Source organism: Chionomys nivalis, chromosome 14 (assembly GCF_950005125.1).
Source record: "Chionomys nivalis chromosome 14, mChiNiv1.1, whole genome shotgun sequence".
Classification (NCBI taxonomy): Eukaryota; Metazoa; Chordata; class Mammalia; order Rodentia; family Cricetidae; genus Chionomys; species Chionomys nivalis.
In genome coordinates this window covers 59,197,188-59,211,802 of record NC_080099.1, presented here as the reverse complement: position 1 = coordinate 59,211,802, position 14,615 = coordinate 59,197,188, and the positions used below count along the sequence as shown (strand labels likewise).

At 37.4% G+C, this 14,615-nt stretch overlaps 1 protein-coding gene across 1 annotated transcript in view; it reads right to left on the bottom strand.

The window, feature by feature from the left end:
* Ccdc178 (coiled-coil domain containing 178) overlaps positions 1 to 14,615 on the bottom strand; it is a 328,223-nt gene that overhangs the window by 297,510 nt on the left and 16,098 nt on the right. The window contains exon 5 of the mRNA XM_057788447.1: positions 11,191 to 11,411. Within this exon, the coding sequence (XP_057644430.1) occupies positions 11,191 to 11,411 (221 nt within the window). The remainder of the gene's footprint in view (positions 1 to 11,190; positions 11,412 to 14,615) is intronic.

Genomic DNA, 14,615 nt, shown 5'->3' with positions numbered 1-14,615 from the left:
TCCCACTTCTATCTAGGTCCAGGAAGGTGAGCATCCAAACAGGCTAAGCTCCCACAAAGCCAGTTCATCTATTAGGATCGAAACCTAGTGCCATTGTCCTTGGCTTCTCATCAGCCTTCATTGTCCGCCATGTTCAGAGAGTCCAGGTTCAACCCATGCTTATTCATTCCCAGTCCAGCTGTAGTGCCAGGTTTCTTGCTAACCGCATACTGGTTTCCTCAATCAAAATATCTCTTTTCTTCCTCTTCATCTTTATCCTTCTTCCATCTCAACTATCCCATTCTCTCATGTTCTCCTCCCCCTCCCCTTCTCCTCTCCACTTCCCCTTTCACCTTCCCTTCTCCCCTCACACTCATGCTCCCAATTTTGTCAGGCAATCTTGTCTATTTCCCCTTCCCAGATAGATCTATGTATATTTTTCTTAGGGTTCACCTTGTTACTTAACTTCTCTAGGATCACGAATTGTAGGCTCAATATCCTTTGGAATACAGCTAGTGTCCACTTATGAGTGAGTATACACCATGTTCATCTTTTTGGATTGGGTTACATCACTCAGGATGCTTTTCTCTAGTTCTATCCATTTGCATGCAGATTTCAAGATTTTTTTTTTAACCACTGAGTCGTTTTTTACCGTTGAGTAGTACTGCAATGTGTAAATGTGTCACATTTTCTTTTTTTTTATTAATTAATTTATTTAATTATTAAAGATTTCTGCCTCTTCCCCGCCACCACCTCCCATTCCCTCCCCCTCCCCCAATCAAGTCTTCCTTCCTCCTCAGCCCAAAGAGCAAGCAGGTTTCTCTGCCCTGTGGGAGGTCCAAGGACCACCCACCTCCATCCAGGTCTATTAAGGTGAGCATCCAAACTACCTGGGCTCCCACAAAGCCATTAAGTGCAATAGGATCAAGAACCCATTGCCATTGTTCTTCAGTTCTCAGTAGTCCTCATTGTCCATTATGTTCAGCGAGACCGGTTTTGTCCCATGCTTTTTCAGTCCCCGGCCAGCTGGCCTTGGTGAGTTCCCGATAGAACATCCCCTTTGCCTCAGTGTGTGGGTGCACCCCTCGCAGTCCTGAGTTCCTTGCTCGTACTCACTCTCCTTCTGCTCCTCCTTTGGATCGTGAGACTTCAGTCCAGTGCTCCAATGTTGGTCTCTGTCTCTGTCTTCTTTCATCGCCTGATGAAGGTTAATATTCAGGGGGATGCTTATATGTTTTTCTTTGGGTTCACCTTCTTATTTAGCTTCTCTAGAATCACGAATTATAGTCTCAATGTCCTTTATTTATCCATTCTTTGGTTGAGGGACATGTAGGTTGTTTCCAGGTTCTTGCTATTACAAATAATGCTATTTTGTTGCCATGAGACTGCCTTATTAGTTTTTTTTAATTGATTTTATTGAGTTATACATTTTTCTCTGTTCTCCTTCCTTCCTCTCCTCTCCGCTTCTACCATCTCCCATGGGCTCCATGCTCTCAATTTACTCAGGAGATCTTGTCTTTTTTTTACTTCCTATGTAGATTAGATCCATGTACATCTCTCTTAGGGTCCTCGTTGTTGTCCAGGTTCTTTGAGATTATGATTTGTAGGCTGTTTTTTTTTCTTTTGCTTTATGTTTAAAAACCACTTATGATGGAGTACATATGATAATTTTCTTTCTGGGTCTGAGTTACCTCACTTGCTATAATGTTTTCTAGCTCCACCCATTAGCTTACAAGTTTCAAGATGCCATTATTTTTTCTGCTGTGTAGTACTCCACAGACTGAGAGAAACAATTAATAAATGGGACCTCCTGAAAATGAAAACCTTCTGTAAAGCAAAGGACATGGTCAAGGGACAAAACAACAGTCTACAGAATAGAAAAAGACCTTCACTAACCCCACATCAGACAGAGGTCTTATCTCCAAAATATACAAAGAACTCAAGAAATTGGTCATCAAAATAAAAAATATCCAATGAAAAATGGAGTACAAACGTAAAAAGAGAACTCTCAACAGAGGAATCTAAAATGACTAAAAGGTACTTAAGGCAATGCTCAACATTTTTAGCCATCAGAGAAATGCAAATCAAAACAAGTCTGAGATTCCATCTTACTCCTGTAAGAATGGTCAAGATCAAAAACACTGATGACAACTTATGCTGGAGAGGTTGTGGGGTAAAGGTAATACTTCTGCATTGCTGGTGGGAATGCAAGCTGGTACAACCCCTTTGGATGTCTGTGGATTTCTCAGAAAATTAAAACAACCTTCCTTAAAACCCAGTAATATCACTTTGGAGTATATATTCAAAGATGCTCAATTGTACCACAAGGACATGGGCTCAACTATGTTCATAGCAACAGTTTTCATCATGGCCAGGACCTGGAAACAACCTAAATACCCTAAACCAAAGAATGGATAAGGGAAATGTGGTATATTTACACAATGGATTAAAAATGCTGCTTTAAACAGTTGAACAAATGTTCTTACAGTATGATTAAACATCTTTTGGATATATGACAAAGAGTGATATTGTTGATCCTTCAGGTAGGTTGATTCCCAATTTTCTGAGAAATTGTCATACTGATTTCCAGAGTGATTGTACAAGTTTGCATTCCCACCAGAAATGGAGGAGTGTTCCCTTTACTTTACATGCTACCCAGGATAAATTATCATTGGTAATTTATTTATCTTAACAATTCTGACTGGTGTAAAATGGTATCTCAGAGTTGTTTTGATTTCCATATCCCTGATGGCTAAGGATGTTGAAAACTTCCTTGTGTCTTTCAGCCATTTGAGATTCTTCTTTTGAGAATTCTTTGTTTAGTTTTGTAGCCCATTTTTAACTGGGTTATTTGGAATTTTTATTTCTAATTTCTTGAGTTCCTTATATATATTGGAGATCAGTCCTCTGTCTGATGTGGAGTTGGTGAAGATGATTTACCATTCCAGTAGGATGCCTTTCATATTGATTGTTTCCTTTGCTTCTCAGTTTCAGGAGGTCCCATTTATTTATTGTTGCTCTTACTGTCTGTGCTACTGGTGTTATATTAAGGAAGTGGTCTCCTGTGCCCATGCATTGAAGGCTACTTACCACTTTCTCTTCTATCAGATTTAGTGTTGTCAGATTTATATTGAGGTCTTTAATCCACCTAGACTTGAGTTTGTGCATGGGAATAAATATGGATCTATTTTCATTTTTCTATTTGTTGATATCCATTATGCTAGCACCATTTGTTGCAGATATTTTCTTTTTTCCATTGTATAATTTTAGCTTTTTTGTCAAAAAATTAGGTGTTCATAGGTGTGTGGATTAATATCTAGGTTTTTGATTCGATTCCAATGACCAACCTCTTTGTTTTTATACAAATACCAAGCTGTTTTCATTGTTGTAGCTCAGTAATAGATTTTATGTCTGGGACAATGATGACTCCAGAAGTTCCTTTATTGTACAAGATTGTTTTGGCTATCCTGGGTTTTGTTTTTCCATATGATGTTGATTATTATTCTTTTAAGGTCTGTGAAGAATTGTGTTGGGATTTTGATGGGGATTGCATTGAATCTATAGATTGCTTTTGGTAGGATTGCTATTTTTATTATGTTGATTCTACCTATCCAAGAACATGGCAGATCTTTTCATTTTCTGGTATCTTCTTCAATTTCTTTCTTCAAAGACTTAAAGTTTTTGTCAAATAGATCTTTAACTTCTTTGGTTAGTGTTACCCCAAGATTGTTTATGTTATTTGTGGCTATTCTGAAGGGTGATGTTTCTCTGATTTCATTCTCAGCTTCTTTATCATTTGTATATAGGAGTGCTACTGACTGATTCTTTTGAGTTGATCTGGTATCCTGCCACATTGCTGAAGGTATTTATCAGCTGTAGGAGTTCCCTGGTAGAGTTTTTGGATCACTTATGTATGCTCTCATATCATCTACAAATAGCAAAAGTTTGACTTCTTCCTGTCCAATTTGAATCCACTTGATTGCCTTTTGTTGTCTTATTGTTTTAGCCAGAACTTCAAGAACTATGTTGACTAGATATGGAGAGAGTGGACAGCCTTATCTTCTTCCTAATTTAGTTGAATTGCTTTGAGTTTCTCTCCATTTAATTTGATATTGGCTGTTGGCTTGCTGTATATTGCTTTCATTATATTTAGACATGTTTCTTGTATCCCTGATATTTCCAAGACCTTTATCATGAAGGGGTGTTGGGTTTTGTCAAATGCTTTTACAGCGTCTAAAGAGATGATTATATGTTTTATCTTTCAGGTTATTTTATGTTAGATTACATTAATTGATTATTGTGTGTTGAATCATCCCTGCATTTTTTTTGGATGAAGACAACTTGATCATAGTGGATGATATTTTTGATGTGTTCTTGGATTCATTTTGCCAGTATTTATTGAGTATTTTTGCATCTTAGTTCATGAGTGAGATTAGTCTGTAATTCTCTTTCTTGGTTGAGTCTTTTTGTGGTTTTGGTATCGGGGTAACTGTAACCTCATAAAAGGAGTTTGGCAATGTTCTTTTTGTTTCTATTGTGTGGAACAATTTGGGCAGTACAGGTGTTAGCTCTTCTTGGAAGTTCTGGTAGAATTCTGCACCGAAACCATCCAATCCCGGGCTTTTTAAAGTTGGGATGCTTTTGATGACAGATTCTATTTCCTTGCAGTTTATAGGTCTATTTAAATTGTTGACCTGGTCTTGATTTAATTTTTTTATGTGGTACCTATCCAGAAAATTGTTGTTTTCTTTATCCAATTTTGTGAAGGATAGGTTTCTGTAACATGACCTAATGGTATTCTGGATTTCCTCAGGTCTGTTATTATTTTCCCCTTTTAATTTCTGATTTTGTTAATTTGGATGTTCACTCTCTGCATTTTGATTAGTTTGGATAAAGGTTTGTCTATCTTGTTGATTTCTCTCAAAAAACTGGCTCTTTGTTTCACTGATTCTTTCTATTATTTTCTTTCTTTCTTTCTATTTTATTGATTTCAGCCTCCAATTTGATTATTTCCAGTCGTCTACTCCTCCTGGGTGGATCTGCTTCTTTTTGTGTGGAGTTTTCAGGTGTGCAGTTAATCCACTAGTGTGAGCTTTCTCCACTTTTGTTATGTAGCCACTTAGTGGTATGAACTTTCCTCTTCGCACTACTTTCATTGTGTCCCATAGGTTTGGATATGTGGTGTCTTCATTTTCATTGAATTCTAAGAAGCCTTTAATTTCCTTCTTTATTTCTTCCCTGATGCAGGGGGTGGTTCAATAGTTCACTGTTCAATTTTCAAGAGTTTGTGTCTTTCTGAGGGTAGTGTTGTTGCTAAATTCTAACTTTAAACCATGGTGATCCTATAAGATACAGGGGGTTACTCCAATTTTTTTAAGCTATTGAGGTTTGCTTTATTACTGAGTATGTGGTCAATTTTAGAGAAGATTCCATGAGGTCCTAAGAAGAAGGTATATTCTTTTGTGTTTGGGTGGAAAGTTCTGAAGATGTCTCTTAAGTCCATTTGGGTCATGACATCTGTTATTTCTCTTATTTCTCTGTTATGTTTCTGTCTTATTGACCTGTCCATTTGGGAGAGTCGGGTGTTGAAGTCTCATACTATTAGTGCATGGGTTTGGATGTGTGATTTAAGCTTTAGTAATGTTTCTTTTACATATGTGGGTGCTCCTGTATTAGAGGTATAGATGTTCAGGATTGAGACTTCATCTTGATGGGTTGTTCCTGCCTTCTCCATCTCTTCTAAATGATTTTAGTTTGAAGTCTATTTTGTCCAATATTATAACTACATCCACTTGTTTCTTAGGTCCAGTTGATTGGGAAATCGTTTCCCAACCCTTTACTCTGAGGTAATGTCTGTCTTTAAGGTTGAGGTATGTTTCTTGTAAATAGCAGAAGACTGAATCCCACGCTTTCATATGCATCTCTTAGCCTGTGTCTTTTTATAGGTGAATTGAGGCCATTGATATTAAGAGATATTAATGAGCAGTGACTGCTATTTCTGTTATTTTTGGAAGTACTGTCTGTGTGTTTCCCTTCTTTCAGGTTTGCTAGTGTAAGGTTAACTGTTGCCTGTGTTTTTGTGGGTACAGTTAGCTTCGTTGGGTTGGTCTTTTCCTTCTAGTATTTTCTGTAGGGCTATATTTGTAGATATGTATTGTTTAAATCTGGTTTTGTTGTGGAATATCTTGTTTTCTCCATCGATGGCGATTGAAAGCTTTGCTGGTATAGTAGTCTGGGCTTGCTTCCATGGTTTCTTATTGTCTGCAGCACATCTGTCCAGGACCTTCTGGCTTTCAGGGATTTCATTGAGAAGTCAGGTGTAATTCTGATAGGTCTGCCTTCATATGTTACTTGACCTTTTTCTTTTGTAGCTCTTAATATTCTTTACTTTTCTTTATTCTGTATGTATTCAATTTTGATTATTGTATGGAAAGGGGACTGACCAGTTTATTTGGTGTTCTGTCAGCTTCTTGTACTTTCTTAGGGATATTCTTCCTTCAGTTGGGAAAGTATTCTTCCATGATTTTGTTGAATGTATTTTCTGTGCCTTTAAGCTGGAGTTCTTGCCCTTCTTCTATCCCTATTCTTAGATTTGGCCTTTTCATAGTGTCCCAGATTTCCTGGATATTTTGTGTTAAGAATTTGTTGGATTTAATGTTTTCTTTGACTGATGAGTCTACAGTATCTACAACACCTGAGATTCTCTCTTCCATCTCTTGTATCCTGTTGGTTATGCTTGCCTCTGTAGTTACCGTTTTTTTTCCCCAGATTTTCCATATCCAGAATTCCCTCAGTTTGTGTTTTCTTTATTGTCCCTATTTCAATATTCAAGCCTTGAACTATTTGAACTGTTTGTTTTACCTGTTTGGTTTTTTTTATTGGTTTTCTTGTGTTTCTTTGAGAGATTTATTGATTTCTTCCAATTTTTTGTTTGCTTTTTCCTCCATTTCTTTAAGAGAATTTCTCATTTCCTCTTTAAAGGCCTCCATCATCCTCATAAAGTTACATTGAAATTGTTTTCTTCTACTTCTGCTGAGTTAGGATGATCAAGTCTTCCCATTGGGGTGACCACTGGGTTCTGGTGTTACCATGTTGCTTTTTCGGTTGTTAGATAAATTCTTGCATTGGCGACTACCCATCTTTTTCTTCTATTGGTGCTGGTAGTCTTGGTCTCTTAGTCCAATCCTTGCAGTGGGTTGTCTGTGCCTTTGGGAACTGTTCTTGGTCTGCTCTGTACTGTTACTCTCTGTGTCACAGGGAAGCAGTGAAGTCTCTCTTGGCCTGCTCTCTTGGCTTGCTCTCTTGTTCCACTCTGTGCAGCCACAGCTTGTGTTTCAGAGTTCCTCTCTTGGTCTTCTCTGTGTAGTTACAGCTTGTGTTTCAGTGTTCATCTGAGGTTTTTGAGGGGTGGGTGGGTGGAACAGGAGGTTTTGTGGGTGGAGTGGGACTTGTAACTTCCAGGGTCCAGGGGTAGGGGGGTTGGATTAGGCTACCTGCAGGAAACTCGTTGTCTGGCTTGCTAGAGAAGCTGAGGCAGGTGAGGGAGGAGCCTGGATTTTTGCCCCCATTATAGAAGGGCCTAGAGATTGGGGTGTTCCATCAGGTGGGTAATCACTTACCTCTTGGTCCTCTCTGTGTAGTAGCAGGCTGTGTTTTAGAGTTCCACTGAGGTTGTGGGGAGATAGGAGGGTTTGGGGCTGAAGTGGGACTTGTAGCTTGTAGGATCTGATGGATGGGATGGGGATATTAGAGCCTCCTACCTCTTAGTCCTCTCTGTGTAGTGGCTGGCTTGTTGCAGAGTTCTACTGAGTTTGTGGTGGGCGGGAAGGGATAGGAGGCTTAAGGGGCAGATTGGAACTTATAGCTTTCACGGCCTGATGGATAGGATATGGGTTTTGGTGCAGCCTACCTCTTAGTACTCTCTGTCAATCTAAAGCTTTCTTTTTCCATGCAAATATATACAGCTAGGAATTTCTTTAAGAATGTTATTTTCATGGCATTATGTACATTATGGCAGGCTCTATATTGAGCCTTTTTATCTAACGCAAGTACACACTAAGCATATGGATATGGATTCTTATAAGGTTTTGTGTACAAAGAATGCAAGGTCACAAATGTTTATAACAATTACGCAAGATCTGAATTTAAATCCATGATGAAGTCCTATTCCAGAGGCTACACTCTGAAAAGCTCTTCTGTCTGTTGCCTACATCTCTGTGTGCTTCTGTTTCTCTCTGAGGAGGCATTTGGTACCAGCAGTGCTCATAATTCTGTTTTTCATTCCTGAATTTTGTCAGTTATGCTCATTTCATGAATGGAAGATGTGTTTTCTTGTTCAAATTACCACTTTTCTTTTGCTGTGTCACTGTGGGTTTTCTTACCATAGCTGCATGATATATGTAAGTCTGCCGACCAGTGCCTCAAATGCATTCTGGGAATTTTTTTTTCCTTGGTGTTGTGCAGCCAGAATGCAGACTCATCACAGTTCCTGGCTCCCTTTGTAGAAATTGAGAGGGACAGACTCACTTACTTTCCCCCTGGAATGACAGAAGTGGCAAGCTGAGTTAAAGGCAGTTGATGAAACTCTGGTTGAATAATTCAACACACAGCAAGGGGAACAACAATGTGGAAGTGACAGGTTCCAATTCTTCCACAAAGGTGGCTATGTTACCCAGGATTCTTTAGGAAATGGTCCAATAGGAGATACGGAGGCCCACAAAGATGGATTTAGATTAAAGAAATGACTCATGGGCTACAGAAGTCCAAAATATACATCACAAGTTGCTCAAGGGAAATGAGCAGTCAAAATACTTATGCTCCAGAATTCTGTTTTACTCAGTAGAGGTCCAGCCTGATGTTGTCCAGAACTTGAATTGATTGATTGGATGGTGAAAGATAGTGTGTTTCACTGAGAATCCTCTAAGTTAAAAGTTCTTCTTGCCTAAGTCAAAGTCTTTTAATAAACCCTCCCAAGTTGATGCAGAGCAGTCACAGTGTATCTGATAGGATCTACACACCAAGTCCTCTGTTTTCTTGGTCTGTTGCAGTGAGCTCCTCCTGAGTCTACTCTTCCAGCTGTCTGACAACACTGTTTGAGCATCCCACAGTAATCCCCATGGCCAATGACAGAGAAAAATGTTAACGTGTCAAATAGACACTGGTTTAAACAAACACAGAGAATAGCTAAGACAAGACTGGTGAGCAATCCTGAACCATGTTATTCAGGATTGAGACAAGGTCAAATAGAATTGCTGGAACAAGGCTGGATTTACTTTCTTTCAACTGGAGTCCCAATCTCCTTCTTGCTTTCAGTTCAGTGTCTTTTCTTCTGGATGCATACCAGAGACTGCCTCCTGTGATAAACTGCAGTCACCATATTTAAGTAGCATGGAAGCTTAGTTTCTGAGGCTTTCTGTTGATGTAAAGAAACACCATGACCAAAGCATGTTGGGGAAGAAAGGGCTTGTTTGGCTTATACTTCCATATTGTTGTTTGCTATTGAAGGATATCGGTATAGGGACTAATACAGGGCATGCACCCGGAGGCGAGAGCTGATACAGATGCCATAGAATGCTGCTGCTTACTGACTTGCTTCCAATGGCTTGCTCAGCCTTCTTTCTTATAGAACCTAAAACCACCAGCAGTGATGACACCACTCACCGTGGGCTGGACCCTGCCCCATTAATCACTAATTAAGAAAATGTATTACAGCTTAATCTCATAGAGGCATTTTCTCAATTGAGGTTTCTTCCTTTCAGATAACTCTAGCTTGTGTCAAGTTGACATAAAACTAGCCAGCCTACTTAGAAATGGCGATATATATATATAATGAGTTAGTCTCTGTCAAAGAGCTTTCTTAGAATTCCAACCAGTAAATTCAACCTTCTTCCCAGTGGAAGAAAAATCAGACCAGTAATGGAGAAGTCACTGGCTGATACATTAATTTTCAAATTGTAGAAGATAATTAGGAGGGAGCAGTATTCTCCAGGGTGGAAAAATGAGTTTGCAGCATAGCCACTGTTCCAGAAAAGTTGTCAGAGCAACTTTGGAGAACACTGGAGCGTTAGCTAGTGAAGCAGAACGTGGACCTCACCTACTACCCAATAAAGGCTAGGCATACAGCTGAGGAAAGTTCACATGCGCACTCAAAGGAAAGCATTGGTGTGAAATTATTGTGTGTAGCCAAACTGCTCTTTTATCAATAAATATTAGAAAAAACCCAGATGGAGTAGAGAGAGAAAAAGAGAGAACATTAAATAATAAATTTGTTTGATATCTATGTGATGGAATACATAACTAAACTAAACTAAATTTATAGCTATGATGAGTTGTTTGACAACATGAAAACAATGTAAGGGGTTGGGGAGATGGTCCAGTGGTAAAGAGTAATTACTGTTTCTGCAGAGAAGCCTGGTTTGCTCCCAAGGACCATATGCAGTGGCTCACAACTGCCTGTACCTATGGAGAGCAGACACTCCCTTTAAGCCACCACACATACTTGAATGCACATGGTATACCTACAGATTACCAGACATATATATGCACATAACTAAACATAAAAGTTCAAAGATAAAACAGTTACCTTAAAAGGGGAGATTAAGAAACTTGCATAGCCAATGTAAGTTAGTATTTTATAATTCAAGATATGTAACATAATTTTAAAACATTAGCTAGATTTTCCTCATGAAGTAGATGAAATTAATATTAGTTTTTGGTGATGGAATAAAGAGGATGATGCTATGTATTAAACATGGGAAACATTCAAGGACTTTTAAATTTACTTTATAATGATTTAACACTAATAAGAGGTAAATTTATTTCTTGTGGAACAGTTGCAAATAGTTATTTTTCTGTAGAAGTATTCCACAATGTGATTGAGGTCATTTAAGCTCTTGAAGCCCCATTACATTTATAATTTTATCAATGATTAAATTACTGATACATTTTACTTACTTTCTCACTCAGTTCAAACAATTGTTTAAAAATAAAAAAAGGTTTTTTTGAAACACTTTAATTTAATGAGTCAAATGAATATCATTAATCATACTAGGTTTATCGATAAGTAGCTAAGATGGTTAAGTGAATATCAATAAATTATAACAGAGAAGGTTATTAGAGAATTAAATGCCAGGTCAATCTTAGAAGATACATTAAGTTCTTAGAGTTGAAATACTTTGGAGTAACCAAGAGAGTATACACACATTCAGTCACCTCAAATTTTTTGTGATAGCGGTCCCTCAGAGCTTCTACTTCCTGCTTCCGTTTTGACTCCAGCAGAAGGGCATGGTGAGTCATGTAGTCAATGTCCTTCTGGATCTTGGCATTGGCTTGTTCCAACATCTCCTTCTGCTTCTCCAGATTCTTCAACATTTGGGCTGTGTCTTCAATATGGCTGTTCAGCTCAGCAATATCTTTGGAAAAATGCTCGTGTTCTGGAGGCAGATGATGAGAGCAACACAAAGTTCAGAGGTGGCAGTGCACAGTCCAGAAAGTAATGCTTGTTTATACGCAGGCTCGACTTGAGCTTTAGAAATTATTCATCTGTGAATTTTATTTAAATATTTAATTGTAAAACATATTGTTTCTTTCGCTCATCACCAAAAGGATTAAAGCATGCTTTATTAACAATTTATAATTATTTATAATTAATAATTTATAATCTTTATATAAATCAAATTTATTACAATCAGCAAAAAGATCAGTATGTGATATGTAATTCCCCTCGGGATGCTTTGAATACCATTAGTGAATAAAAAAGAACTTCAGGCCTATTACAGCACAGAGTAGGGCAAGCCAGGAGTTTTAAGCAGATAGAGGACGGGAAAGAAGGCAGAGTCAGAGAGAAGCAAAGTAGCCTCCACTGGGTACAGATGCCTCCAACCCTGGCATCAAGCAAGGCCCATAGGCAGAAAATAGCAATGAAAAAATCTCTAAATTTGAAAAAAAGATAAACACCAACTGTTTCAATAAAACTGAAATTTTAGACATTGAAATCACTCCTAATTACTTATATATCTAATATGAACTTAGACAATTACAAATAAATTAGTTAAGAGGGCTCCTGCATTCTTCCCATTACAACTTCTGAATACAAAAGCCAGCTTGTATTTTTAAATAATTTAAAGTAAAATAAAATTTTCTCATGAAGTTTGTTGATAACTTTGTATAGGATTGTGCCTTCAATTCATGAGTTAGGTCTGTATTTTTTAATATTTATACTGATTCCCCCTGACTTTGTTGTATAGTTTAAAGTGTTTTCTTAATCAGTTGTGGTCTCTGTTCTCTCTCTCTCTCTCTCTCTCTCTCTCTCTCTCTCTCTTTTTTTCCTGGACATTTTCAATTACATTTATAAAAAACAGTGCTAACCTTTATACCCATGCATATTTCATGTTGAAGCCTTTCTAAGTACTGAGTCAAGGTCTTTCTCTTAATGTCTAGAGACATATTTTGTTTTAGTTTTTGTTTATGTACTGATGCTCCTCTTTCTATAAGCATTCACAGTTAGTTAAATATAAATCTCAAAGTTATGTTCTGGATATTTTCATTATCAATAGCCAGAGCCACAAGCTGGATATGGATAATCAGGAGAAGGAGGAGAGGAAGAGGAGGAAGAAGAATAAGGAAGAAAGAGGAAAAGGAAGAGGAAGAGGAAGAGGAAGAAGAAGAAGAAGAAGAAGAAGAAGAAGAAGAAGAAGAAGAAGAAGAAGAAGAAGAAGAAGAAGAAGAAGAAGTTGGTTTTGTTTTATTTAGTTAGAGTTCCATGTCTCCATTTTTTATTAAAATTTTATTTTATTTTTTTCTTTATTTGAAAATAGATTTTTTCACACACAATATATCCTGATTATGCTCTCTGATTCCTCTAATCTTCCCAGTTTCTTTATACCTCCTTTCCACCCAAATCCACTCCCTTTCTGTCTCTTATTAAAAAACAGGTTTTATATGAATAATAATAAAAATAATCTAATATAAGCAAATAAGATAAAACAAAAACTGTCACATTGGAATTAGAAAGTTAAACAAACACACACGAATCAGAGGCCCATTTGTTCACACACTCAGGAATACTATAAAACACGAAACTGAAGTCAATACAAATGTGTGTGTATATGTGCAAATATATATATTCATAATACACACACACACACACACACACACAAAGGACTTGGTGCAGATGTGTTCATGCTCTAGGCATTCTGCCTCAAATTCCATACTCTTTTGTTGTCTTTTTAGTTCGTCATTTTACGTTCTCTGTCTTCTAAATTATATGTTTTCCATTGTGCTGATTTATCTCACATTCATACCTGCCATCCTTTGAGTGTGTCCCTTCCCCTTTGTAACTTTGCACATGTGCCTTGCCCATCTATCCTTCAAGGGGATGCTTTCAATAATCTCACTGTTGGAAGTTGCCTGTAGTTCTCACATCTACTGGAGCATACCCACTCTGCAAAGTGTGTCACATACTGTCAAACACGCTCATTCTAAGCTCTGACATTTCTTCCTCTTCCATGAAATAGTTACAGGGAAGCAGCTGCGGATCCACATGCACAGATATGTGAAAAACGGAGCTGGTAAGAGGAGACACGCAGAGCACCAGGGGAGTCTGGGGCCCTCATTTGTGCCTCCAAATGCCTATGGTATGATAAAATGTATGGGTCACTTTATTTTACAAGAGAACAAAGCTATACAACCCAATTTATAGTTTATGGGATTATAAAACAACTGATTTATGTTGGAAGATATTTCTGTTTATTTTTTGATAGAAAAAGATAAAGCTTTCTTAGACAGCACTAGATATCAGGTAAAAGGAGTTGCATTTTCTGGGGGTGTTGAAACTGATTTATGGCCCGACAGAAAGGAAGGGACCAGAGCTACCAAAGTCTTGCTCCATTCTCTTGAATGACCTCTTCATGATATCCTGTGTGGATTCTGATTGGCTGACCCAAAGGAAAGCCAGACCATAGAAATATCTTTAGAACAGCCATTGAAAATTAGCCTTCAGGGAGACTAGACAGCACATGTGATGTAGGGAAAAGGAGGGTAGACTAGAGGAGAACCTAGAAGAGATCTGGGAAAACAACAGATGGGTTTTCTAATTTTGTAAAATGTTTGTGCTGACAAACATCCTACTTACAACTGTTAAAAAGATTAGACGGTTTTTAAAATTTATTATACAATATAATATGTGAATCAAAACTGGAAAAATACATAACTGTATTTTATAAACAGATTAATAACATTTAAGGATTATGCCTTATATACATTCATATAAAGTCAATTGATTCGTGGAAACATTTTTCACACAGAAATGCCTCAAGAAGTATATACCAACAAGTTTAAATTATACTGTAAGCATAAATATTGCATGACTTCTTACATAAAAGGAAGCAAGTAAATACATACTTTAAGTATACCTTCAATAGTATTGATTAAAGTGCAGTCCAAATCATGTTATTACCCATCACAAGAATTTATTACAATTATTAGTTTCCAGAATATATACACACTTATATTCTTTTTATTTCTACAACTCCCTAAAGATAATTCCAAAAGGGCTCAAAACTATAGTATTTATGATCTTATAAATAACCTTTAAGCTAATCAGAGTAACAGTCAATATATCAGCTCCCAACACTACT